At 44.2% G+C, this 26,822-nt stretch overlaps 1 protein-coding gene across 5 annotated transcripts in view; it reads left to right on the top strand.

The window, feature by feature from the left end:
* The window catches only part of LOC115165820 (signal peptide, CUB and EGF-like domain-containing protein 3), a 113,856-nt gene that overhangs the window by 18,433 nt on the left and 68,601 nt on the right, over positions 1-26,822 (top strand). For all 5 annotated transcript variants that reach the window (XM_029719225.1, XM_029719226.1, XM_029719223.1 and 2 more), the window contains exons 2-3: positions 13,838-13,960; positions 20,941-21,066. In XM_029719225.1, coding sequence (XP_029575085.1) covers positions 13,838-13,960; positions 20,941-21,066 — 249 coding nt within the window. The remainder of the gene's footprint in view (positions 1-13,837; positions 13,961-20,940; positions 21,067-26,822) is intronic.

The raw sequence follows: 26,822 nt of genomic DNA, 5'->3' as shown, positions 1-26,822 counted from the left end.
CCGGTTAGGAGAGAAACATGTTTATTCTGTGTTACCATTTAGTTAGCTTGTAAATAATTAATGAAACCAATTTGTGTAGTATTGAATCACAAGTAAGGCACTGGATTTTGTTCAGAATGATGATATGATACGAGGTTAGGATTAATAAATTGACTGTTTATGGATGTGATAGGTAAAGACCTTTAGAGTTTAATTCGGGAGATGGTAACTCTTTAATCAACCGTTCTCGTAGTACCCCAAATTCTAATGAGTTAATTGTTACATGATGAATTTAAAAAAGGGTAACAATTTAACATAGTTAGTTAGATAAATAACAGTCATCAGATTATTGAATGTACAGTCACGACATACTATCACATTTAAGGTAAGACCCAGATGCAGACTGTCGAAGTAACAATGTTTACAGGGGCAAAGGTACAGGACAGCAGGCAGGCTCAGGGTCAGGGCAGGCAGAAGTCGGTAATCCAGAGTAGTGGGGCAAAGGTACAGGATGGCAGGCAGGGTCAGGACAGGCAGAATGGTCAACGCCGGGAAAACTAGAGGACAGGAACTTAGACAAGACAGGAGCAAGGGGAAAAACGCAGGTAGGTTCTACGAACAAAACAAACTGGCAACAAGCAAACAGAGAACACAGGTATAAATACACAGGGGAAAATGGGGAAGATGGGCGGCATCTGGAGGGGGTTGGAGACAAGCACAAAGACAAGTGAAACAGATCAGGGCGTGACACATACAGTACCAGCCAAAAGTTTGGACACACCTAGTCATTCAAGGGTTTTTCTTAATTTTTACTTTTTCCTACATTGTAGAATAATAGAGAAGACATTAAAGCTATGAAATAACACATTTGGAATCATGTAGTAACCAAAAAAGTGTTAAACAAATCCAAATATAATTTATATTTGAGATTCTTTAAAGTAGCCACCCTTTGCCTTGATGACAGCTTTGCACACTCTTGACATTCTCTTCATGAGGTAGTCACCTGGAATGCATTTCAATTAACAGGGGTACCTTGTTAAAAGTTCATTTGTGGAATGTCTTTCCTTCTTAAATGCGTTTGAGCCAATCAGTTGTGTTGTGACAAGGTAGGGGTGGTATACAGAAGATAGCCCTATTTGGTAAAAGAAAACGAGTCCATATTAGGGCAAGAATAGATCAAATAAGCAAAGAGAAACGACAGTCCATCATTGCTATAAGACATGAAGGTCAGTCAATCCAGAAAATGTAAAGAATTTTGTAAGTTTCTTCAAATGCAGTTGCAAAAAGCATCAAACGCTATGATGAAACTGGCTCTCATGAGGACCGCCACAGGAAAGGAAGACCCAGAGTTACCTCTGCTGCAGAGGATATGTTCATTAGAGTTACCAGCCTTAGAAATTGCAGCCCAAATAAATCCTTCACAGAGTTCAAGTAACAGACACATCTCAACATCAACTGTTCAGAAGAGACTGCGTGAATCAGGCCTTCATGGTCGAATTGCTGCAAAGAAACAACTACTAAAGGACACCAATAAGAAGAAGAGACTCGCTTGGGCCAAGAAACACGAGCAATGGACATTAGACCGGTGGAAATCTGAACTCTGGTCTGATTAGTCAACATTTTAGATTTTTGGTTCCAACCGCCGTGTCTTTGTGTGACGCAGAGTAGGTGAGCGGATGATCTCTGCATGTGTGGTTCACACCATGAAGCATGGAGGAGGAGGTGTGATGGTGTGGGGGTGCTTTGCTGGTGACACTGTCTGTGATTTATTTAGAATTCAAGGCTGGTTTGCGCTTAGTGGGACTATCATTTGTTTTTCAACAGGTCAATGACCCAACACACCTCCAGGTTGTGTAAGGGCTATTTAACCAAGAAGGAGAGTGATGGAGTGCTGCATCAGATGACCTGTCCTCCACAATCACCCAACCTCAACCCAATTGAGATGGTTTGGGATGAGTTGGACCACAGAGTGAAGGAAAAGCAGCCAACAAGTGCTCAGCATATGTGGGAACTCCTTCAAGATTGTTGGAAAGCGTTCTAGGTGAAGCTTGTAAAGAGAATGCCAACCATATACCATGGGTATGACAAAACATAAATGTTTTCTGCTCTAATTATGTGGTAACCAGTTTATAATAGCAATAAGGCACCTCTGGGGTTTGGGATATATGGCCAGTATACCACGGCTAAGGGCTGTGTCCTAGCACTCTGCATTGCGTCGTGTGAAAGAACAGCTCTTAGCTGTGGTATATTGGAAATATATGACCCAACACACCTCCAGGCTGTGTAAGGGCTATTTGGCCATATACCTCACCCCCTCGGGCCTTATATAACAACACTAAGGAGTTTAACAATACTATAGGGTATATAACAACACTATAAGGTATAGCATAAGGTATATAACAGCAGTATAAGGTATATAGTATAAGGTATATAACAGCCCTGTAAGGTATATAACAGCTCTATAAGGTAACAACACCATCAGGTATATAACAACACTATATCAAACTATTTCTGTATGGACCTCGCTTTGTGCATGGGTGCTGCTGAGCAGTTGTTGCTCCTAGTCGTTTCCACTTCACAATAACAGCACTTACAGTTGACCAAAATTTGACAAACTAACTTGTTGGAAAGGTTGAAAGTCACTTAGCTCTTCAGTACGGGCCATTCTACTGGCAATGTTTGTCTATGGAGATTGCTTGGCTGTGTGCTCGATTTTATACACGTGTCAGCAACGGGTGTGGCTGAAATAGCCAAATCCACTAATTTGAAGGGATGTCCACATACTTTTAGTGGATGTAGTATAAGCTATATAACAGGACTATAAGGTATATAACAGCACTATTAGGTACATAACAACACTATAAGGCATATAACAACACTATAAGGTATATAACTGCACTATAAGGTATATATACTGAACAAAAATATAAACGCAACATGTACTGTTCCCTGGGCGCCGAAGACATGGATGTTGATTAAGGCAGCCCCCCGCAACTCTCTGATTCAGAGGGTTTGGGTTAAATGCAGCAGACACATTTCAGCTGAAGGCATTCAGTTGTACAACTGACTAGGTATCCCCCTTTCCCTTTCCTTTCTCTAATGTTGATCCCATGTTTCATGAGCTGAAATTAAAGATCCCAGAAATTTTCCAAACGCACAAAAAGGTTATTTCTCTCAAATCTTGTGCACATATTTGTTTATATCGCTGTTGAGCATTTCTCCTTTGCCAAGATAATCCATCCACCTGACAAGTGTGGCATATCAAGAAACTGATTAAACACCATGATCATTACACAGGTGCAACTTGTGCTGGGGACAATAAAAGGCCACTCTAAAATGTGCAGTTTTGTCACATAACACAATGCCACAGATGTCTCAAGTTGAAGGAGCGTGCAATTGGCATGCTGACTGCAGGAATGTCCACCAGAGCTGTTGACAGAGAATTGAATGTTAATTTCTCTACCATAAGCCGCCTCCAACATCGTTTTAGAGAATTTGGCAGTACATCCAACTGGCCTTACAACCGCAGACCACATGTAACCACGGCAGCCCAGGACCTCTACATCTGGCGTCTTCACCTGTGCGATCATCTGAGACCAGCCACCCGGACAGCTGATGAAACTGTGAGTTTGCACAACCAAATAATTTCTGCACAAACTGTCAAAAACCGTCTCTGCGTACTTGTCGTCCTTACCAGGGTCTTGATCTGACAGCAGTTCAGCGTCATAACCGACATCATTGGGAAAATGCTCTTCACGGAAGAATCCCGATTTCAACTGTACTAGGCAGATGGCAGACAACTTGTATGGCGTCGTGCGGCGAGTGGTTTACTGATGTCAACGTTGTGAACAGAGTGCTCCTTGGTGGCGGTGGGTTTATGGTATGGGCAGAGATAAGCTACGGACAATGAACACAATTGCATTTTATCGATGGCAATTTGAATGCACAGAGATACCATGATGAAATCCTGAGACCCATTGTCATGCCATTCATCCGCCGCCATCACCTCATGTTTCAGCATGATAATGCACGGCCCCATGTCGCAAGGATCTGTGCACAATTCCTGGGAGCTGAAAATGTCCCAGTTCTTCCATAGCCAGCATACTCACCAGACATGTCACCCATTGAGCATGTTTGGGATGCTCTGGATTGATGTGTACGACAGCGTGTTCCAGTTCCTTCCAATATCCAGCAACTTCGCACAGCCATTGAAGAGGAGTGGGACAACATTCCACAGGCCACAATCAACAGCCTGATCAACTCTATGCGAAGGAGATGTGTGGTGCTGTATGAGGCAAATGGTGGTCACACCAGATACTGACTGGTTTTCTGATGCATACCCCTACTTTTTTTAAGCTATCTGTGACCAACTGATGCATATCTGTATTCCCAGTCATGTGAAATCCATAGATTAGGGCCTAATTAGGGCCTCGTTTGACAGATTTTTTATATGAGATGTACCTCAGTAAAATCTTTGATGAACTATGCAAGACCTAGTATGCAAAACTTTTCAAGAGATTTTGTTGTAGGCAGAAGGCATCGGAGTAGGATTCTGTTGCATTGACAGGCATGACTCAGGCCCATACTCTACACAATTTACACACAATGCCCCATAATGACAAAGCAAAAACAGTTTTGTAGAAATGTTTGCAAATATTGCATTTACATACTGTAAGTATTCCGACCCTTTACTAAGTACTTTGTTGAAGCACCTTTGGCAGCCTTGAGTCTTCTTGGGTATGACGTTACAAGCTTGGCACACCTGTATTTGGGGAGTTTCTCCCATTCTGTTCTGCAGATCCTCTCAAGCTCTATCAGGTTGGATGGGGAGCATCGGTGCACAGCTATTTTCAGGTCACTCCGGAGATGTTAGATCGGGTTCAAGTCTGGGCTTTGGCTGGTCTACTCAAGGATATTCAGAGACATGTCCTGAAGCCTCCTGCATTGTCTTGGCTGTGTGCTTAGGGTTGTTGTCCTGTTGGAAGGTGAACCCCAGTCTGAGATCCTGAGCGCTCCAGAGTAGGTTTTCATCAAGGATCTTTCTGTACTTTGCTCCGTTCATCTTTCCCTCGATCCTGACTAGTCTGCCAGTCCGTGCCGCTGGAAAAACATCCCCACAGCATGATGCTGCCACCACCATGCTTCACTGTAGGGATGTTGCCAGGTTTCCTCCAGACGTGACACTTGGCATTCAGGCCAAAAAGTAAAATCTTGGATTCATTAGACCAGAGAATCTTGTTTCTCATGGTCTGAGATTCCAAGCGGGCTGTCATGTGCCTTTTACTGAGAAGTGGCTTCCGTCTGGCCACTCTACCATAAAGGCCTGATTGGTGGAGTGTCGCAGAGATGGTTGTCCTTCTGGAAGGTTCTCCCATCTCCACAGAGGAACTCTAGAGCTCTGTCAAAGTGACCATCGGGTCCTTGGTCACCTCCCTGACAAAGGCCCTTCTCCTCACGATTGCTCCGTTTGGCCAGGTGGCCAGCTCTAGGAACAGTCTTGATGGTTCCAAACTTCTTCCATCTAAGAATGATGGAGGCCACTGTGTTCTACGGACATTCCTTCGATCTCATGGCTTGGTTTTTGCTCTGACATGCACTGTCAACTGTGAGACCTTATATAGACAGGTGTGTGCCTTTCCAAATCATGTCCAATCAATTGAATTCACCATAGGCGGACTCCAATCAAGTTGTAGAAACATCTCAAGGATGATCAATGGAAACAGGATGCACCTGAGTCTCATAGCAAAGGGTCTGATTACTTATGTAAATAAGGTATTTCTGTTGTTTAATTTTGATACATTTGCAAACATTTCTAAAAAACAGTTTTTGCTTTTTCATTATGGGATATTGTGCATAGATTGATGAGGATTTTTTATTTATTTAATCCATTTTAGAATAAGGCTATAACGTAACAAAATGTGGAAAAAGGGAAGGAGTCAGAATACTTTCCGGATGCTCAGTATATAGCAGCAATATAAGATATATGGTATAAGTTATATAACAGCACTATAATGTATATAACAGCACTATAAGGTATTTAGTTTAAGGTATATAACAGCACTATAAGGTATTTAGTTTAAGGTATATAACAGCACTATAAGGTATATACAGTGGTGTACTTCATTACTGTAATATGTTTTTTCCACGGTATAGGAGGGTCTATGAGTCAAGTGTGGCCACACGTCACAGCCATTCATCCTAATTATATGGACACAGCACAGCATGGCACCCCAAACACCGGATGCAGCCCAAGAAAGCCACAGGGCATTGACCGCCATTCAGAAAGGTTGAGCTGAAGCTGTAGGGTAGCTGTAGGGTAGCTGTTCATTCAAGGCTGTAAAAATAGAATGTCACTCAAAGCATCTCCGGGCACGATGGTCTCCAAGCAACAGATGGTGAGCAAGGACATTCCCACTGGGCACACACTGGTTGAATCAACATTGTTTCATTTCAATTAAATTACATTGAATCAACATGGAATAGACGTCTGTGCCCAGTGATCTTTGTTCTCCGGTAGAGAGAACTTTGTTCTTCTCTTTGTTTTCTGGTAGAGAAAGGCACACATTAATGCTCTAGTATAACATGAGCTGGAGCTGCCCAACATCTCACAACGTAAGACCCCAATGACGTGTCAACATTCTACCCTGTGAGCTTCCTACCCAGTCTCATTTAGTGTCAGTAGAATGGTAGCTACTCCTGGCTAGATATGAACACCTGCCGTGCTGTTTCAAATTAGACCAGGATAATCCATTTGCAGTGCTGCTACAGCTCTTATTTACACTCTTAACAGTTTGTTTTCTTCTGTCGTGTTCTGTTTTGTTCCTTTTTCTTATTACCGTACAGTAAGATCCATCTACAGTAGACTATTTTGCTGCATGGTTGGTGGACCCAGCTAGGGAGAGGTTTGAAGTTTGGTGTCATTGTTTTTAGAAGATCAGGATCAAGTCAGTGGTCATAGTTCCTAAACATTTAGAGTGTGTGAAGGATGGGTGAAACAGCCCCAAATGGAAGCAGTTTATATTTTTATTCACAACTTTTAAAAGCTTTGCCGGACGTCAAACAGTGCATCCCTTCATGAGCTGGAGGGGTTTTGGGCGGGGGAGGGGGAGGATTAAAAAAAGTGCACTAATGTTGACGTCTGCATTTCATCAAACCCTTTTTTAGACCACCGGTCTCCTGCCCTAGTCGGTGCAGATCAGAAGGTGTGCAGATCAGAAGGTGTGTTGATGTAGAGATGGTGTTGAGTCGCAAGCCCCATCAGTACTGCCATTGGTATTCTTAAAAAACGATTTAAGAGTGATGATGATGGACTGGCCATCCTGTTTATTGTTTCTATTATTACTCTATGACTAAAAAATGATCTGCATTCCTGTCTGGATTTGGGATTACTCATTTTAGTCTCAGACTCTTGACATTCCTGTTGGGCATTATGTATTGGTCAGCCACAACAACACTGGCCTGGCTGGATCACTGTTCTGTTTGCCTTAGTGCTAGCATGCCGTTCTGTTCTGCCAAGGGTCTACCCTATAGGGTGTCCCAGCATTATTCAGTCTATTTCTGTGGTAGGAGGAGGAAGGGGGTTTGCCCAGGACAGGGCAGGGGGCGGTCTGGATTACTCGAGCAAACAGTCAGGGTCTCAACACACAAAGTAAACATTACCCTGTGTTTGAACTGTACACCTTGAGTTTGGCAAATCTCCCTCACACACTCTCTCCCCTCTCCCCTCAGCCCTGTTCGCACTCACACACCCCTTTCCTTTTAGCTGACCGGCCCAGCTAAATACACCGCTTATCCCTGGACCTGCCCATTAATCAGAGGGGGAAAGCACCTCTGACAACGTCTCACCTCCACAGCCCTGGCCTAGAAGCTCTCTCTGGCTCAGGGGAGTGTATTGGACGTGTATTGGACGTGGCTGCACAGCAGCGGACTCAGAGAGTTGTACGGTTGTTCTTCTCGAAATATCAGAAAAAACTCCTTGACTTGCTGTATGTCTGAGTACTATGATGGTGAGGATGGAACCACATTTGTCTGAAGATATTTGTTAAACCAAGGCAATAATTAACTTGATTCAATCAATTAGCTATCTCCACTTCTGCTCTCTAGTCTAGGAAAAATGTTGTTCAGTCAAGACTAGAGCATGTGTAGTCACAGTGACAGATTTACAGGCTGATGATAGGAAAAGCCTGGAAACACAGCAGTTTTCCTGGATTTGGGTTGTTAAACCAGGGCTTAGTTCATGACATGCTCTCTTTTTCACTTCATGCGGTATTAAGAGCACCCAGCCAACCCGGCCCAGCTATGAAGGGAAGAGACCAGACTTTGAATGATGTGCCTCATTACAGGGATTCTACTCAGAGAAAGTGCATTGGCCTACTTGTCTTCCTAGGGATCCAACCGTAGGTTCAAGCTTTGAGCAGAAAGGTCAACTTACTTACATCAAGTATGTATTTCTGGGCTCCTAAACTTAAAAGTGAATTTCTACATGAAAACAGAACTACAGCAACAATACAACATTTCACACATTCATTTCCATGAGGGATTTGGGTAAACAGCTGACCATTTCCCAATTTACATTTTTTTTGTTCTTTCGTTTTGTTGTTTTGACTTTGTTTATTCATCCTTGTCTCAAATCACTGACTTCAACATCTGCTGCCTTAACTTGTTCCCAACAACTTTGATACATCAGCACCAAAGAAAAAAATCTACATACACAGACGGCCTGAAAAAGCAAAGCTTTTCATCTGTAGCATGAGTCAATTTGGAGGGCAGCGTTACTGAATGCATTCGGCAAATTTGTTTCTGAAGTGTTCAGAGGGTTGTCCTCGGGACTGAACCGTAGGACCTATTGATTCTGACATGTTTATTTTCACAGGGAAAAAGGCCTTTTGGATTTCTAATAACTTCTTTCAGCTTTTGTTGTACATGTGTTAGAGGGAATGCACCCAATTCCCTAGATGGGTGCATTTTTATTTAAACAACCAACTCCTCATTCACTCAGCCTACAGGGTCCACTGGTCCCACTCACACTGAACTACCCTACGCCTTGACCTCTTTCTCCCCTCTCCAGACGAAATCCTGCAACTAGTTATGTCCGGCCACGCAACAATCTACCCTCTTGACCCCATCCCCGCCTCACTTCTCCACACCATCTCTGGAGACCTTCTCCCATTCCTCACTTCCCTTATCAACTCAGCCCTGACCACTGGCTGCGTCCCATCTGACTTCAAGATGGCCAGAGTCGCTCCCCTCCTCAAGTGAGACTGCTCTCCTCTGTGTCACAGAGGCTCTCTGCTCTGCCAAAGCTGACTCTCTCTCCTCTGTTCTCATCCTTCTAGATCTATCCTCTGCCTTCAACACCGTGAACCGTCAGATCCTCCTCCCTACTCGGTTTGAGCAGTATCCAGATTATCATACCTTCATACCGACCTTGTGCCATAGCGGGATATTCAGTAATACTGAACACAAGGGGCGCTGTTTTCAAACTCCACTGATACTCTCTAAACTGAAGGTTAGCAATGCTAACAAGCATATTGCAAACATTTTCTACAGTTTCTGACTTAACTATACATGTATACAAGTAACTCAAAAATGCTACACACACAAAACAAATATTAGCCAGCTAGGCTCTTGATCCAGGAGTGGATTCTCTGCTGTTACCAAGTGAATGCTTGATTTTGGAAGATAGCTAACTAGCTACTAAATTAACAAACCAAACGCACAACTGCGGAGCATTTAACACATTTTAGACAGTTAACTTAATAGTTATAAGATATCTAGCTGGCAAACATTTAGTTGTGAATTCCAAACTGTAATTAGATCATCTGGTGCATGCTGCACAACAGTGACTGACTCACAAGGCTGCAGACTCTCGTCGCTATGTGCTTGTAAACAAACACCAGGTGACTGGGGACTACCATAAGCTTCATAATAATGTGACAGGTAAAATGAAGAACGCAATGTTCTTTATCTCCTAACGTATTGCTCAAGTTGACTGCAGGTATTTACTTAACGGTATTGAAAAACGGTATTGAAAAACCATCCTGTGGCTTTTTCCAAATATCCTAATATACGGTATATATGGTATAACACCCAACCCTACTCCGCACCCTCTCAGGGTTGGGCGTCTCTGCACACTTCTGGATTGCATTCTGGATTGCATGGCGTGGAGAGGATCTGTGTCTGCACCACGTGCTCTCACTACTGGTGTCCCCCAGGGCTCGGCCCTAGGCCCTCTCCTGTTTTCTCTTTACACCAAGTCACTCGGCTCTGTCATATCCTCACATAGTCTCTTCTATCATTGCTATGCGGATGACACTCAACTACTTTTGTCCTTCCGCCCTTCTGACACCCAGGTGGCGACACACATCTCTGTGTGCCTGGCAGACATCTCAGCTTGGATGTCGGCCCACCATCTCAAGCTCAACCTCGACAAAATGGAGCTGCTCTTCCTCCTGGGAATGGCCCGCCTGCTCCAAGACCTCTCCATCACGGTTGACACGGTGTGCCCCTACCTGAGTGCAAAGAACCTTGGCGGGACCCTGGACAACACTCTGTCGTTCTCTGCAAACATCAAAGCAGTGACTCGATCCTGCAAGTTCATGCTCCAAAACATCCGTAGAGTACAACCTTTACTCACACAAGAAGTGGCACAGGTCCTAATCCAGGCACTTGAAATCTCCCGTCTAGGCTACTGTAACTCTCTGTTGGCCGCAGCCCGCCTGGTGTTCAACCTTCAAAGTTCTCCCATGTCACCCCGCTCCTCCGCACACTCCACTGACTTTCAGTCGAGGTTTGCATAGTTTTCAAGACCCTGGTGCTTGCCTATGGAGCAGCAAGGAGAACTACCCCTCTTTACCTTCAGACTATGCTCAAACCCTACTTCCCAACCCGAGCACCTGCACCTGCACCTGCCCGAGTCCCTGCCCATCTTTCAAAAAAGTCTGAAACCCTACCTGAACCCCCCCCCCCCCGAAAAAAGAAAAAAAGTCACTTCTCTTTACCCACTAACACTTTGCTGATAAATACTTTGTTGAGGGAAAATGTACTTGATACGATTGTGATGTGTTGTTGTCTCATCTGGGTATCTTAAGATGAATGCACTAATTGTAAGTCACTCTGGATAACAGCGTCTGCTAAATTACTAAAATGTCAACTGTAAATGTATCTGACGTGCTCTTTTCTTTTTTCATGGCTAAGATTCTATTTTTGCTCAAAGTGCCACTTTATTGAATTACTCCTGGAGTATGAGTGACTAACTACCTGTCGTTATTTGTGAGCCATTTAAAAAAATGACCGTTTCTGTAAACAAGATATGAACTCAAGTAGATTAAAAACATATATATTACTCTGTTCCCTGATCTAACCTGACAGCTCATGAGCTCACAAAGTGTTGGCATAATTATCCACTTCCATCACTCTCGTTTAGCTAATTAGGGGGACACAAATTGCTGTCGCCTTCAAGAACACAGCACTAGCAGAGATGTGCTTGTTCCATGATAGTCAGAAACGTATCAGTTATAGGGGTGTATCAAACTGGAAGCTCATTCCTATACAGTGCTATCTAATTGTAGAATAATATTATGAGCATTGAACAAATGCTGAGGTTGGAGAGCCTTGGCCTTGCACAGCAAACACTGAGCTTGGCTCTGCTCTGTTCTTAAGTGTTGAGGAGAGGGAGGTTCAGTGTAATTGAATGTTGTCCAGATTTGTGGAAATATAATATCTGTATAAAGTATGGCAGTGCTTGTTGAAATGTTGAGTTTAGCGTCAGCCAATCTAGACAACAGATTCGTTTGTGTAGGCTTTGCTTAGAAATTAGTTTCCCACACACTCTTGTGCGTTTTGAGTGAAGTGGTTGCTCGTGATGGTTGGGTCTGCTGATACAGTAGGTTTGCTGATTGAGGAGGTTGATCTCTGCAAGATTGGTGATACAAGAAGAAATAGAAAGTTGAGAACAGTCAGGTCATATAGATCGTAATGAAACTGCACTGCATTAGCTTATAAATGATTTCTGAAGCATCTACATTGGCCTTATAAATGGGTTTATGAAGTCTGTTTGAAGTTTTTTATTTTTATTGATTTAGTATGTCTGTTAGGAAATACGTTGTACAGTTCACTCGTGGTTTATGTAATACAGGATATTATATTGTCAACAGCTCAGAGTTGCAAATCAAGCATGATACTTTAAAAAAAGTTTCACATCTTGGTGCTACACTAATAGTCTTACATCTGAATCACTTTAAAGCCTGACTGCATGCACAATTAGGATTTATTTTGACAGATAGACTGACACTCTTTTCAAACAGCATATTAATTAATTCCAAGGTGTGTTGCCTCAAATCCTAAATGGCTGATTTTTGAATGCATAAATTATACCACAGTTTATCTTGTTGTGCAAAGTGTTCTATTGCATCTTGTCTGAGATGTAACAATATATATTTTTAGAACAATGTGTTAATAAAAACAAAGCATTATTTAGCAGTAAAACCAAGTGCACCTTCTCCAGACAGTTAATGATCTAGAGTTGAATTGATGACCCGGATAGGAGCATTAATGTAAAGTGGAAATGTGAGATTCTTTCGTTTTTGTTGTTAATTAATATTAATCACCATAGAGTCTTAGAATCCTTAAACCTGACTAAAAGATGAATCTGTTTGATGTGGAATGTTGCTTGCTTGACTATCACAGAACCTTTCCAAATGGTGGTTATCCTATTCATCCTTAAGGATAATCAGTGAGGAGAAAAGATCCAGCCTGTTTCTATCCCTGAGGAGAACAGCATGTGTTTTCTAATGTCATTGTCCTCTGTGGTCAGGTCCATGGAAGTGATGGTCTATGGCTCCCAGGGTAGATGCTAAGCTAACGGGGCTCAGATTTCAGCCAGTGTTCCCCTGGGATCAGTCCTCAGGGCCCCAGCAGAGAGAAGATTTGTGATAAGGGTCGATATTGGAAGCTGTGTAAACTTTGTTAAGCTTTTCCACCCTGCGAACGGGGGGTAATCCCAAACATCTGGGCTCTCTAACCGGGATCAGGTGGGATTAGGGAGGAGGGCACCATAGAGCCCACCCCACTCCGCCCCACTTCACTCACCAGTCACCTCTTTTAATAAAACCCATCATTTACCATATCTATGTGCGTGATCTTTTATGAGAATATATGATGAAGTGTTGGGATTTTTACATCCTCCTCTATTCATAAAGTATTTAAATTGATCTCAAACTAATATCCTATTTGTCCTGAGTTTATATTTTTTCTTGATCACATGCCTGATTATATATTTATAAACATAATTGTTCCCTCTAACTCTGGTCCATTACCATGTCAGAGGGCTATCTATCTTATCCTCCCAATGAAAGTATTGGCTTCTTAGTCAATTTCCTGGCCCATGTATCAGAGGTACAGATTGTCCAAGTCAGCAGCCAGTCAAACAGAGGTTCATCACAGATCAATCAATGATAGACTGTTTATTTACGCATTATAATAATTACTCAACTACTTATTTATTGTTATGAAGCAATCGGTTCTTCAAAAACGCCTGAATTAACTGTTTATTAGTACCATGGTTTCCGAGAACTGTTAAACTGTCAAACATACCACAGTGTAGCAGGGTTTATTGAGCTGAGTTGTTTTGTCTTTATCAAGTGTGACTGCTTGTATTCTCGTGGTGGTCTGTCTGTCTGACCAGGTACTTTACAGAGGTTGTGTATCCACAGTGAACATCCTATATGGTGAATGGCTTGCCAGATCGATGATTGACCCTCCTCCCCTACTGTACATTAGCCACCTGGGGGTAGTAAACATTGTTAGTTGTTATTGTCCTTAGACCTCACTGTTCCCTCCATCTCTCCCTGTCTGTCAGATGTGGATGAGTGTGCAGAGCAAATTGACAACTGCAGCACCGATGCCATCTGCCAGAATACACTCAAGTCATACAAATGCATCTGCAAGTCGGGCTACAAGGGGGATGGCAAGCACTGTGAAGGTAAGGTGTCAGAGACGCACCCATGCGCACACACACACACGCACACACACACACACACACACACACACACACACACACACACACACACACACACACACACATAATGCTTTACATTTCTCATAGGCTTTAAATCTCAGACCTGAGAGAGAGGATAGAGATGCTGCGTGGAAAGGAGAGAGAGAAAAAGACAGGTGCAGCCAACTGCTCTTTTGTGTCAAATATTAAATGAAGCAGTACATTTCCTACACATTTTAGAGAATAGAATTAAGATAGCGGATGAAACAGCAGCCAGAGGCCTCTGCCTGCCAAACGGTCAGAGATATTTCCACAGCCCAGGGCTTCTTGTGACTCTAGTCTTTCAGACACAACCCTGTTTTTTTAGCAGGGAGCGTTCAAAGCCTCTGGACTGTTATTTCCCTCCATTTTTATTAGTATTACTGCAGAACCATTACTGCAGAACCAAATCACAAAGTCATTTTTCCCCCATTGCTATTATAATTCTTTAATTTATTTGACTGTGTTTGTCATTGCTCTTTTCCTTCAGGCTATAAGGTTTGCTTTTGAATTGAACGTAAAAATAAAAAACTGAAAATAAAAAACTGCCCATTTGAAAGGCTAATCTAAGGTGAGGACAGAGTAGAGAGCTGATTTCTGACAGTCTGTGCCTCTCTCTCTTCAATAGCAGCACATCTGTATAGACTCCTCCAGGCCCATTAAAACCATCAGTGTAGTTGGCCATGAGCTGCCTTCCTCTCTTGTATTGACTGGGGTTAATAATTATATTAATAATCATAGAAGGTAGAAGGCAGTGCAGTAAAGTACAAGGCTGTTGGTCCTGCCCTGGTTTCTACCTAATTCAAAGTATACTTTAATCAAAGAAAAACCTGATGTTTTCTGTAATAGGGTAAAAAAAAACAGTTCAAATTTAACCCGTGTAGGTTTCAACTGCATTCAAAAGCTGCGCAAGTGGGGCAGCAGATGCGATACTGTAGTGGTTGATATGGTGTTCCTGAAACAAACACCTTATACCCTGGCAAAGCATGGGCCAATGGGTTGAATATGCTGAGCTAGAATTACAGCCTTTTCTATCATACATTTGACGCGTAGGCCTCGTGCTTGTGGGTGACGAAGTGTGGAAATTGAGATATTAGGATAGCTGTTCAAATATACTGTCCCTGTGTTACTTTTCAGTGCATTCTGAAACTGTACACACTAGATGATTACTGGTAGTATACACTACATGTCAAGCGATTAGGCCTGACAGTCGGCGTTCCAATTCATCCCAAAGGTGTTCGATGGGGTTGAGGTCAAGGCTCTGTGCAGGCCAGTCAAGTTCTTCCACACCGATCTCAGCAAACCATTTCTGTATGGATCTCGCTTTGTGCACGGGGGCATTGTCATGCTGAAACAGGAAAGGGCCTTCCTCAAACTGTTGCCAGAAAATTGTAAGCACAGAATCATCTAGAATGTCATTGTATGCTGTAGCGTTAAGATTTCCCCTCACTGGAACTAAGGGGCCCAGCCTGAACCATGAAAAACAGCCCCAGACCATTATTCCTCCTCCACCAAAATGTACAGTTGGCACTATGCATTCGGGCAGGTAGCATTCTCCTGACATACGCCAAACCCAGATTCGTACATCGGATGCTAGATGGTGAAGCGTGATTCATCACTCCAGAGAGCGCGTTTCCACTGCGGCAAGCTTTACACCACTCCAGCTGATGCTTGGCATTGCGCATGGTGATCTTAGCCTTCTGTGCGGCTGCTTGGCCATGGAAACCCATTTCATGAAGCTCCCGAAGAACAGTTCTTGTGCTGACATTGCTTCAAGAGGCAGTTTGGAACTCAGTAGAGTGTCGCAACCGAGGACATACGATTTTTACACGCTACGCGCTTCAGCACTCGCCGGTCCCATTCTGTGAGCTTGTGTGGTCTACCACTTCGCGGCTGAGCCGTTGTTGCTCCTAGACATTTCCACTCCACAATAACAGCGCTCTAGCAGGGCAGACATTTGATGAGCTGACTTGTTCGAAAGGTGGCATCCCATGACGGTACCACGTTGAAAGTTACTGAGCTCTGTCAGCAACGGGTGTGGCTGAAATAGCCAAACCCACTAATTTGAAGGGGTGTCCACATACTTTTGGCCATGTAGTGTATGTTTTATAAGCTATCGCATGTCTTTGTTATTTACGAGCAATGAGTAAAAAAAGATTGTAGAATTATTTTATGCATGTAACAATTTGAAAGACTAGAGTAGTTAAAATGCTAGGATAAGGACCGGTCTAAACTCAGAACAGAGCATGTACTGTATGATTAAACCGCCAACCCTGTCCATGTCCATCCAGTCCAATTAGCTGATGCGTCTGTCTATCATCTACTCTCTATCCCACGTCAGGTACTAGATGAGGATTCTTTGTCTTGGAGGCTAAAGGCGATATTTTATCATACGGTAACGGAGTTAACATCTGCAGAAACCTCATTATGATTGCGGAAACAATTTCATTTTAATGACGGACTCACTCACACACTAATGAACACGAGGGGAGACAGAGAGCTGGTTTCAAGCGCAGGTCACAGCAGGTGTTTATTGTAAAGGACCACAGGAGGAGGCAGGTAGCTGGGTCCAGGGGCAGGCAGAAGGTCATACACAGGAGGAGACAGGTAGCTGGGTCCAGGGGCAGGCAGAAGGTCATACACAGGAGGAGGCAGGTAGCTGGGTCCAGGGGCAGGCAGAAGGTCATACACAGGAGGAGGCAGGTAGCTGGGTCCAGGGACAGGCAGAAGGCCATACACAGGAGGAGGCAGGTAGCTGGGTCCAGGGGCAGGCAGAAGGTCATACACAGGGGGTCCAAAAAGGCAACAGTACAGGCATGGAAAAGGCTAGTAATGTAGTCCGAGAGATAAGGCAATAGGTAGATAACAGGAAATCCGATACGCTAAAGTACAGGCAGGGAATAGGCAAAAGGCGTCATGAGGCAGGCAAAAATGATCATACATGGGAGGAGTAAATCACAGGGAAACTCAGCGCTCTGAAAGACGTGTGTCACAAAACAAACAATACCTCACAGTGATGGGGTGCAAAGAACTGAACTAAATAGTGTGTGATAATGACATACAGGTGTGTGAACAGGTGATTGGGATCTGGAGAGTGAGCTGCGTTCAGGGGATCTATGTGTTTGAGAGTGTGAGCTGGAAAGTGGCCTGGAAAAGTGAGCTGCGTTCAGGGGATCTACGTGTCTGCGGGTGTGAGTTGGAAGCAGACGTTACACACACCAGACGCTCCTTTTATCCCTCTCTCTCTCTCTCACACACACACACACACACACACACACACACACACACACACACACACACACACATGCCACATGCCTTACACATAATCCTACTGCACACATGCATGCACACACACACACACACACACGCACGCACGCACGCACGCACGCACACACACACACACACACACACACACACACACACACACACACACACACACATGCCACATGCCTTACACATAATCCTACTGCACACATGCATGCACACACACACACACACGCACGCACGCACACACACACACACACACACACACACACACACACACCCACACACACACACACACACACACACACACACACACACACACACACACACACACACACACACACACACACACACACAGCCCAAAGCGCCCTGTAGATAATGCTTTCATATATACTGGATTGTATACTGCATGTTTTTACCTGTTTCTCTGCATGTTCACCCATACAATAGCACCAAGGTTGAGCATTCTGTATTCAACATTAGAATACCATCAACAAATGTAAGCCTTCACCGACTGTTAAGCACAGGAACAGTATTTTTACCCTGCTACTATAGGTTCTTAGAGCTCTGCTGAGAGAGGAGAGAATTAAAGCAAAACAGGGAGAGAGGAGAATAATACATAATCATGTGCTAGTTCTAGATATGGTATTTGCTGATGGGGCCTGACTCATGGTGTGTGGAGGGAACTTTGGTCCTCAGAGTGGTCTCAGGTGACGTGCTGCACTGAGACTCCTGTTGGCAGTCTGGCAGACATGAGGCTGGCAAACACACCTTGGCAGGGCACACCCTCTGTCTCAAGATGCCAGGGAGGTTGTCAGGGAGAGCAGGGAACAGGAAACATGACAGGCTGGTTCAGAACCATTCTATCCACTCAATCTAGTCTAGTCAATCAGCAGGGGAACTGCAGCTGCATCATTCCTCAGTGCCTCTTAGCAAAGTCCCCTGTCCAAGTCATCACAAAGACCTCTCTCTTTCTCTTTCTCTCTTTCTCTCTCTTGATCTCTCTTTCTTTTAACCCCTAGAACATGATTTCGTTTTTATCTCACTGGTATTGCCCGTTGAGTAAATCCACCTGTTTGATAGGAATTTGATGGTGCTGCATTCATGAGTCAAATTGGTCTGTAACAGACTGAACAATGGAGTTGAGTGGATAGAATCATTTTGATCTTGAGAAATGACAGTGTTGTGAAGAAGAGGGAGGAAGCCTCCACTCGTCGAGGGGATGAGATGCTCTTAGCCCGGGGTAGATGAGAGTGAGACTGGCATTAGTGTCTCCTGTGTGACATCATGGGATGGAGCAGCAGAATGTTGTGGTAGCAGGCAGCTCTGGGAGTTAGAGGGAGAGTGCACTGGTCCAGGCTCAGCCCACTGCTGTCAAGTCAAATCAAGCACTGAGGCATCTGTACCAGTCAGCTGCAAAGAGGAGCTGAACCACCCAGATTGTTGGCCCTATACGATCCAACAATCTCTCTCTCTCTCTCTCTCTCTCTCTCTCTCTCTCTCTCTCTCTCTCTCTCTCTCTCTCTCTCTCTCTCTCTCTCTCTCTCTCTCTCTCTCTCTCTCTCTCTCTCTCTCTCTCCCTCTCTCTCTCTCTCTCTCTCTCTCTCTCTCTTTGCCTCTCTCTCCTACCACCAAATCATATCTCAGCTGTTATCTTCCTGTCTTCATGGACAAATTCACTTTCCCCATCCACAATTACTGTACCCAGGGGCAAAAATCTGATATCAACTTTGGAGGGGACAATTACATGACATTTTCTCAAGAGCAATTCCTGAGGGGGACACCAAAAGTAGTGCTGTAACACATAGCCTACATTGTAATATGGTAAATGAATATTGAGGAACCGAAGAAATAAGGTGTTTGCCGTACTCCTAACTACCGGTACCCAAAACAACACAACTAATCACAACAGCAATACCATTGCCTTTAACAAATCTTAGTTCAGTCACCAGTTTATGTTGAGAGTGGGGGTATCCATGGCATTTTCCAATTATGTTCCTATTTTACAAGTCAAAAAAATGGAGAACCTTTCATAATGTTGCCAAACAAAGACTCAACAAACTTACCTGAGACTCCCTGTCTCTGCCAGTCTGTCCCTGCATATCTGTCCCCAACTCTGCTGTCTGTGTGCCATCTGTTGCCTGCTCTGCCTAATGACATCATTGTGAAACATTTCCATTAGAAATGTTTCACAATGAACATTTTATCAAGTAGTCTTTGAGATATTAGGCTACTAGGGTTCTTACTTTGCGTGTGTAGGTTATTTACAGTAGGAGATGGGCTTCTATCATCTTATCTTCTATCATTCTATTTGGGCTTCGATCTAAAAGGTAGCTAGCAAATGTGAAACGGATTAAAATGACAAGAGTTGACAGCTGTATGAGTTCACCATTTACACAACATATGCTGCAACCTTTTGTAATTTTAATAGTTTGTTTCATATTGGCTGGCTTCCAACAATAGCTGAATTTGCAAAGCTAGTGAGCACCAATTCCGTTTCAGTGGTGTTTGCTATAATCTTTGCTACCCGGGTTAAATAAAGGTGAAATAAATAAATAAAAGTTCCCTTGCGACAATTTAGCTTTTGCAACGAGACCATTAAATATATTTAAGACAATGGTAGAAGAGAGTGTAGTTCTGTTCAGTTTGGACTTCAGTTTATCGCTAACCTTATCACAGGGACTTTGAAGCACTAACTTACATCATCTGCATTTTAAAAAAAATAAAAAATGTCATCTGCATGCTGATCTTGGAATAAATTGGAATAAATTGACGATAGCAAAGATTCCATCTTTGACGACGCCACATAAATGGAATAGGTACTAGCTAGCTTAATAATTAATATTTGCGCGCTAGCTCTGCATATTCAGCTAGTGTGTGTGCATGATTGACTGGATTAACCTCACGTCAGTTACGTTCATTGAGTGCCTTTCAGACAGTAGACACGACCCCTCTGTTACCTTGCCAACTAAAGAACTGTCAGTGGATCAAACCATTGTGAGGCAAAGGGTGGGGGGTCGCAATCTTTTGAAACTTAAAAACGCGCTATTAAGTGTCTATAATCAGCACAATTGCTTTCATTGCGTATTATTAATATTATTTAAATTACATAGTTATGTTTCAGTGATATATTGGGGGGGACAAATCATATTTTTCCCAGGATGGGGGGGTCGTGTGTCCCCCGTCCCCCCCGGGATTTCCGCCTCTGACTGTACCCTCTCTGCCCGCCACTAAAGGTTGATTCAACTTGACTTACTAATATTTATAGTACATTACATATATCACATCAGGTCTTGTTTCATACCCATTTGTCTCCCATCACACCCACTCACTGATTCAGTCTATTCTAATGTGCATCTTTTTTGTCTTCTGCTCTTGGATTTGTTGTGCTTATGCAGATTTCATGAGGGATACTGTACATGCAACATTTCCGACCTGAATGCAAACAATTGTTGAAATAAAATACTCCTTAAACATGTCTTACAAGTAGCAAAGTTTGTCATACCAATCTCTGTTTCATTTGACCAACAACACCCTCTCAGGCTATATGCTGAGTGAAACCAAGGGTGGTGGGGTGCAGGTCAATCATTAACATCCCATAGTCCTGACCCATACCCCTTACCCATTTCATAACCCGTCCCTCTGTCTCTTCCTCCCTGCAGATTTAGACGAGTGTGCGAGTGAGTACAACGGTGGCTGTGTCCATGACTGCATCAACATCCCGGGGAACTACAGGTGCATATGCTATGACGGCTTCCGACTGGCACACGACGGACACAACTGCCTTGGTGAGTGTGTGTGAGTGCGTCCTGGTGTGTGTTTTCTGATGAACAGATGTATGACCTTGTGTCCTTACAGTCATTTTGCTGGATAGCTCAAGGAGAGAACTATACTGAACAAAAATATAAACGCAACATGTAAAGTGTTGGTCCCATGTTTCATGAGCTAAAATAAAAGATCCCAGAAATCTTCAATATGCATAAAAAAGCTTATTTCTCTCAAATTTTGTGCACATATTTGTTTACATCCCTGTTAGTGAGCATTTCTCCTTTGCCAAGATAATCCATCCACCTGACAGATGTGGCATATCAACAAGCTGATTAAACCGCATCATCATTACCCAGGTGCAACTTGTGCTGGGGACAATAAAAGGCCACTCTAAAATGTACAGTTTTGTCACACACCACAATGCTACAGATGTCTCAAGTTTTGAGGGTGCATGCAATTGGCATGCTGACTGCAGGAATGTCCACCAGAGCTGTTGCCAGAATATTGAATGTTCATTTCTCTACCATAAGCCACCTCCAACGTCGTTTTAGAGAATTTGCCATTTGGCCTCACAACCCACAGACCACGTGTAACCACGGCAGCCCAGGACTTCCACATCTGGCTTCTACATCTGCGGGATCGTCTAAGGAATGGGGCCCAACCATGGCAGCGCCCATGCCCAGTCATGTGAAATCCATATATTAGGCCTAATTTATTTATTTCAAATGACTGTTTTCCTTCTCTGAACTGTAACTCAGTAAAATCTTTGAAACTGTTGCATATCGCGTTTATATTTCTGCACACATAAGGTCCCTGAGTAGGAAATGCCTGGTTTCCTTTCAACAGCACATGTGCAAGTCTTAAATATTGAACTTTACATAATTCATGTTGTTGCACGAATGTATCTTCCAGACTGGATGTCTATCATACATCAAAAAAGGGTTTTGGGGCTGGGATGATTTATTTGTCAGGGCTAATGTGTGAGTTTTAGACTACTACCACAGATAGAACAATGAGACAGATATTTCACCGGATGTATAAATGTGAAGCATCCGGTTGGCGTTTCCACTCACTACCAAATATGGTGATGAGAGGAAGCCATGTGGCCGGCGGTGGGAGGAGATGGAGCGAGATGGATTTTGGTCAGCATTCTGCAAAATTTCTCATCAATAAAACATTTGATCTCCATAGAGTTTTCTGTTTCCAAACTAGACTCTGTAACAAACAGAGTGGATTGCGTTTAGTAGACTTTACCCATTTCCAACGTTTGATTAGGAGAGCAAGGGCCAATTTAGTTGTTGCACACGCGCACCTCACAGGGTAGGCATTCCCTAATGGAAATATGCAAATATGCTAGAACAAGCCAATAGGATCTCACTAGCTCGTGTTTGACTCTGCCCACTTTCTTGCTCGTTCTGCCCACTATGATTAATTTGCTCCCATTAAAAAGACAGGTTCGGGTCTATCTTGGGTTAGTTATAAAAATCTTTGCTACTACTGTAGTTCTCTTCTGGAAGACGTTTCCTGGTCCCATATAGCAAGTAGACTACGCTCTCACTACTTATTTTTTCCACATGTGAATAAAGCCTCCTGTTTTTTCAACAGGTCAGGGTAGTACTACAACAGTGTGCCATTCATATCAGCCCCATGGAGCACACCTTTAACTTAAAAGGTTAAAAAATTAAGGGAAAGTCATTCTTCTCAGGTGCTAAACATAGCCACCCTCCCTTTCCCTCTCCCCCTCTATTCTTCTCTCCCTCTCTCCACAGTCTCCCACTCCCTTTAGCCTCCCTCCCTCCCTCTACCATATCCCCTCTCCCTCCTCTCCCTCTCCCACAGGCTCCCTCTCCCTGCTCAAAAACCTCAAGTCAAACCTGGCTTCTCCTCAGACAGAAACATTGATTTGAACCTCATCATGAAACATTTGAAACGTTTATGTTGTTTGTTGCTGTGTGTTCACCATGAATGAGAATAACTACTCTAATCTGTCATAGACAGGTTATGTGTTGACAGATGTCTCTCTCTTCTCTGTGAGTCATTGTCTCTGTATTATTGTCAGTTTGCAAAATGCTTAATTGGTGTAGGATAGAGTGATTATGTGTTGGTTGTGAATTAAATCAGTGTATTCTTTCTAGCATGCTAACATGAACAATAGATAAACAATTTATCAGCACTTAACCTACAACTTTACTTATCAACATCGTATACCTGCTGTGGGCATTAAAAGTCAACAACCACCCATGTATGTTTCTCATGCCCTTAAAGAACTCAAAGTAGCAAAGTGTCTTTCTCTCTCTCTCTCTCTCTCTCCCTCTCTCTCTCTCTCTCTCTCTCTCCCCTAACTCAAAACAAGTGTACAGTCTGAAGCAGGGTTATTTTCCAAGTCATTTAGCATGGCCTATTTATTTGTGTGTGGATCATTTGCTATGCTGTGGATGAGCTCTTCCCTTGCATGCAGGTGTGTAACTGGAGTATCTGCGGTTGTAAGCCTGCTGCCTCTTCAGGCCAAGCTTCCATCAATCCCTTTGATATATTTCCCTCTGTCTTATCATCCATGCACTTGTTTTATGTGCAGGCACATACACGCATACACACACACACACACACACACACACACACACACACACACACACACACACACACACACACACACACACACACACACACACACACACACACACACACACACACACACACACACACACACACACACACATACACAGACAAACACACACACACACACACACACACACAGACAAACACAAACACGCACGCAATCACGTACACAGAGATGTGCACACCCTTGCACATACTCACACACATACATAGTTCTGTATTCAATTGTTTGTTTGTGTGTGTGTGTTCATGTGGGGATGATTTGTTATGTGTGTATCATCCTATAAATATTCCTGCCATGGTTGTACTTCAGTGTTCTTCACAGATGACCTGTTGGCCAGCAGGCAGAGGAATCATCCGACTGACCCTGCTTTTCCTGTTTTCTCGCACTCCGTCCCAGGTCTCAGCAGCTTTTCATGGATTTAGATGTATAAAATGAGTCCTTGTCCTTCTGCATTACACATGGTGTCACTGGTAATATCCAGTAGTTAGTCCCCCCGCAGATGTAAATAACAAGTGGGTGAATCATCATTGAATCATTTGAATCGTTTGACCTCCCATAGAGACAGTGCAATAACACGTTCAATGAAACAGATGTAACTTTTTTTGCACACATTCAATGACTAAAGCATGTAATTAGCGATAAACTATTTTGAGTGGGTAAGGCATGTAATGGTGCTGAAAAGGTTTCTAGTTTCCGAGCGCCACCTATTATTTCTCAGCAATTACCCTGGCCTTGTGGGCTGGATGAGAGTTTGGAAGATTTGGAAAGAAAACCTTATACATCCCCGCTCCAGAATGCTAAGAGATGCATCCTTACCACAGAAACAGGGGAGGAAGAAGCATTGGTGGGGGTTTCATGTTACCCCTCAATTTCCTACAGGTTTAAGTGCTTTTAGACCCCTTCGATAAGATTAGTTCTGTTGGCCTGTAACTGGAGTGGTTGTGCAGCTGGTGCCCAAAGGAGATCAGACCTAATTGAGGCTCTGGCTAGTGGGTTGGAGAACAGACTGACACCTGGACAAGACAGGACAGATGTATCACTTTAATCAGTGAGTGATTCACCTGATCTGATCCTCCAAAGTTCACATAGAGCCAAGTCCCTTTCGCTCTTACCAACAGAAAAGCTGTTTAACACCTGAGGTTGATGATTCACATGCTTGGGATGGCTTTGATTCCCTCACTCCTCTACTCTCCTGTTGCCCTCTCTCACATGGCCCTGGCCCCTCCTCTCCTCTCCTCTCCTCTCCTCTCCTCTCCTCTCCTCTCCTCTCCTCTCCTCTCCTCTCCTCTCCTCTCCTCTCCTCTCCTCTCCTGTTGCCCTCTGTCACGGCCTTGGCCCCTCCTCTCCTCTCCTCTCCTCTCCTCTCCTCTCCTCTCCTCTCCTCTCCTCTCCTCTCCTCTCCTCTCCTCTCCTCTCCTGTTGCCCTCTGTCATGGCCCTGGCCTCTCCTCTCCTCTCCTCTCCTCTCCTCTCCTCTCCTCTCCTCTCCTCTCCTCTCCTCTCCTCTCCTGTTGCCCTCTGTCACGGCCCTGGCCTCTCCTCTCCTCTCCTCTCCTCTCCTCTCCTCTCCTCTCCTCTCCTCTCCTCTCCTCTCCTCTCCTCTCCTGTTGCCCTCTGTCATGGCCCTGGCCCCTCCTCTCCTCTCCTCTCCTCTCCTCTCCTGTTGCCCCCTGTCACACGGCCCTGGCCCTCCTCTACTCTCCTGTTGCCCCCTGTCACACGGTCCTGGCCACTCCTCTACTCTCCTGTTGCCCTCTGTCACACGGTCCTGGCCCCTCCTCTCCTCTCCTGTTGCCTTCTCTCACACCGTCCTGGCCCCTGCTCTCCTCTCCTGTTGCCCTCTGTCAGACGGTCCTGGCCCCTGCTCTCCTCTCCTGTTGCCCTCTGTCAGACGGTCCTGGCCCCTGCTCTCCTCTCCTGTTGCCCTCTATCAGACGGTCCTGGCCCCTGCTCTCCTCTCCTGTTGCCTTCTCTCACACCGTCCTGGCCCCTCCTCTCCTCTCCTGTTGCCCTCTGTCAGACGGCCCTAGCCCCTCCTCTCCTCTCCTCTCCTCTCCTCTCCTGTTGCCCCCTGTCACACGGCCCTAGCCCCTCCTCTCCTCTCCTGTTGCCCCCTGTCAGACGGCCCTGGCCCCTCCTCTCCTCTCCTGTTGCCTTCTCTCACACCGTCCTGGCCCCTGCTCTCCTCTCCTGTTGCCCTCTGTCACACGGCCCTGGCCCCTCCTCTCCTCTCCTGTTGTCCTTTGTCACACGGTCCTGGCCCCTCCTCTCCTCTCCTGTTGCCCTCTGTCAGACGGCCCTAGCCCCTCCTCTCCTCTCCTGTTGCCTTCTCTCACACGGTCCTGGTCTTAGCCAGCAGGGGTTGCTGTGTCTGCTAGTCAGGCCAGGGGCCAGGTTGGGCTAGGCAGGAGTTGCCAACGAGGCGTTCTTCTGGCCCCCACCGACCGGTCAGCACCACATGACTCCTGGTAATTGGCTCTAGCAGTGTTAATGATGTTGGGTGGCAGTGGCAGGCGGCAGAGCCCTACACACCTCACAAAGACATCAGGAAGTCAGGAATTCAGGTGGAAGCAACGTGATGTCATAGCTAGAGGTCGACCGCTTATGATTTTTCAACACCGATACCGATACCGATTATTGGAGGACCAAAACCTCCGGTACCAATTAATCGACCGATTTTTTTTTTTTTTTTTGTAATAATGACAATTACAACAATACTGAATGAACACTTATTTTAACTTAATATAATACATCAATACAATTAATTTAGCCTCAAATAAATAATGAAACATGTTCAATTTGGTTTAAATAATGCAAAAACAAAGTGTTGGAGAAGAAAGTAAAAGTGCAATATGTGCCATGTAAAAAAGCTAACGTTTAAGTTCCTTGCTCAGAACATGAGAACATATGAAAGCTGGTGGTTGCTTTTAACATGAGTCTTCAATATTCCCAGGTAAGAAGTTTTAGGTTGTAGTTATTATTAGGAATTATAGGACTATTTCTCTCTATACAATTTGTATTTCATATACCATTGACTATTGGATGTTCTTATAGGCACTTTAGTATTGCCAGTGTAACAGTATAGCTTCCGTCCCTCTCCTCACTCCTACCTGGGCTCGAACCAGGAACACATCGACAACAGCCACCCTCGAAGCAG

This window comes from Salmo trutta, chromosome 28 (assembly GCF_901001165.1).
Source record: "Salmo trutta chromosome 28, fSalTru1.1, whole genome shotgun sequence".
NCBI classification, from domain to species: domain Eukaryota; kingdom Metazoa; phylum Chordata; class Actinopteri; order Salmoniformes; family Salmonidae; genus Salmo; species Salmo trutta.
This window is presented reverse-complemented; position numbering and strand designations above follow the sequence as displayed.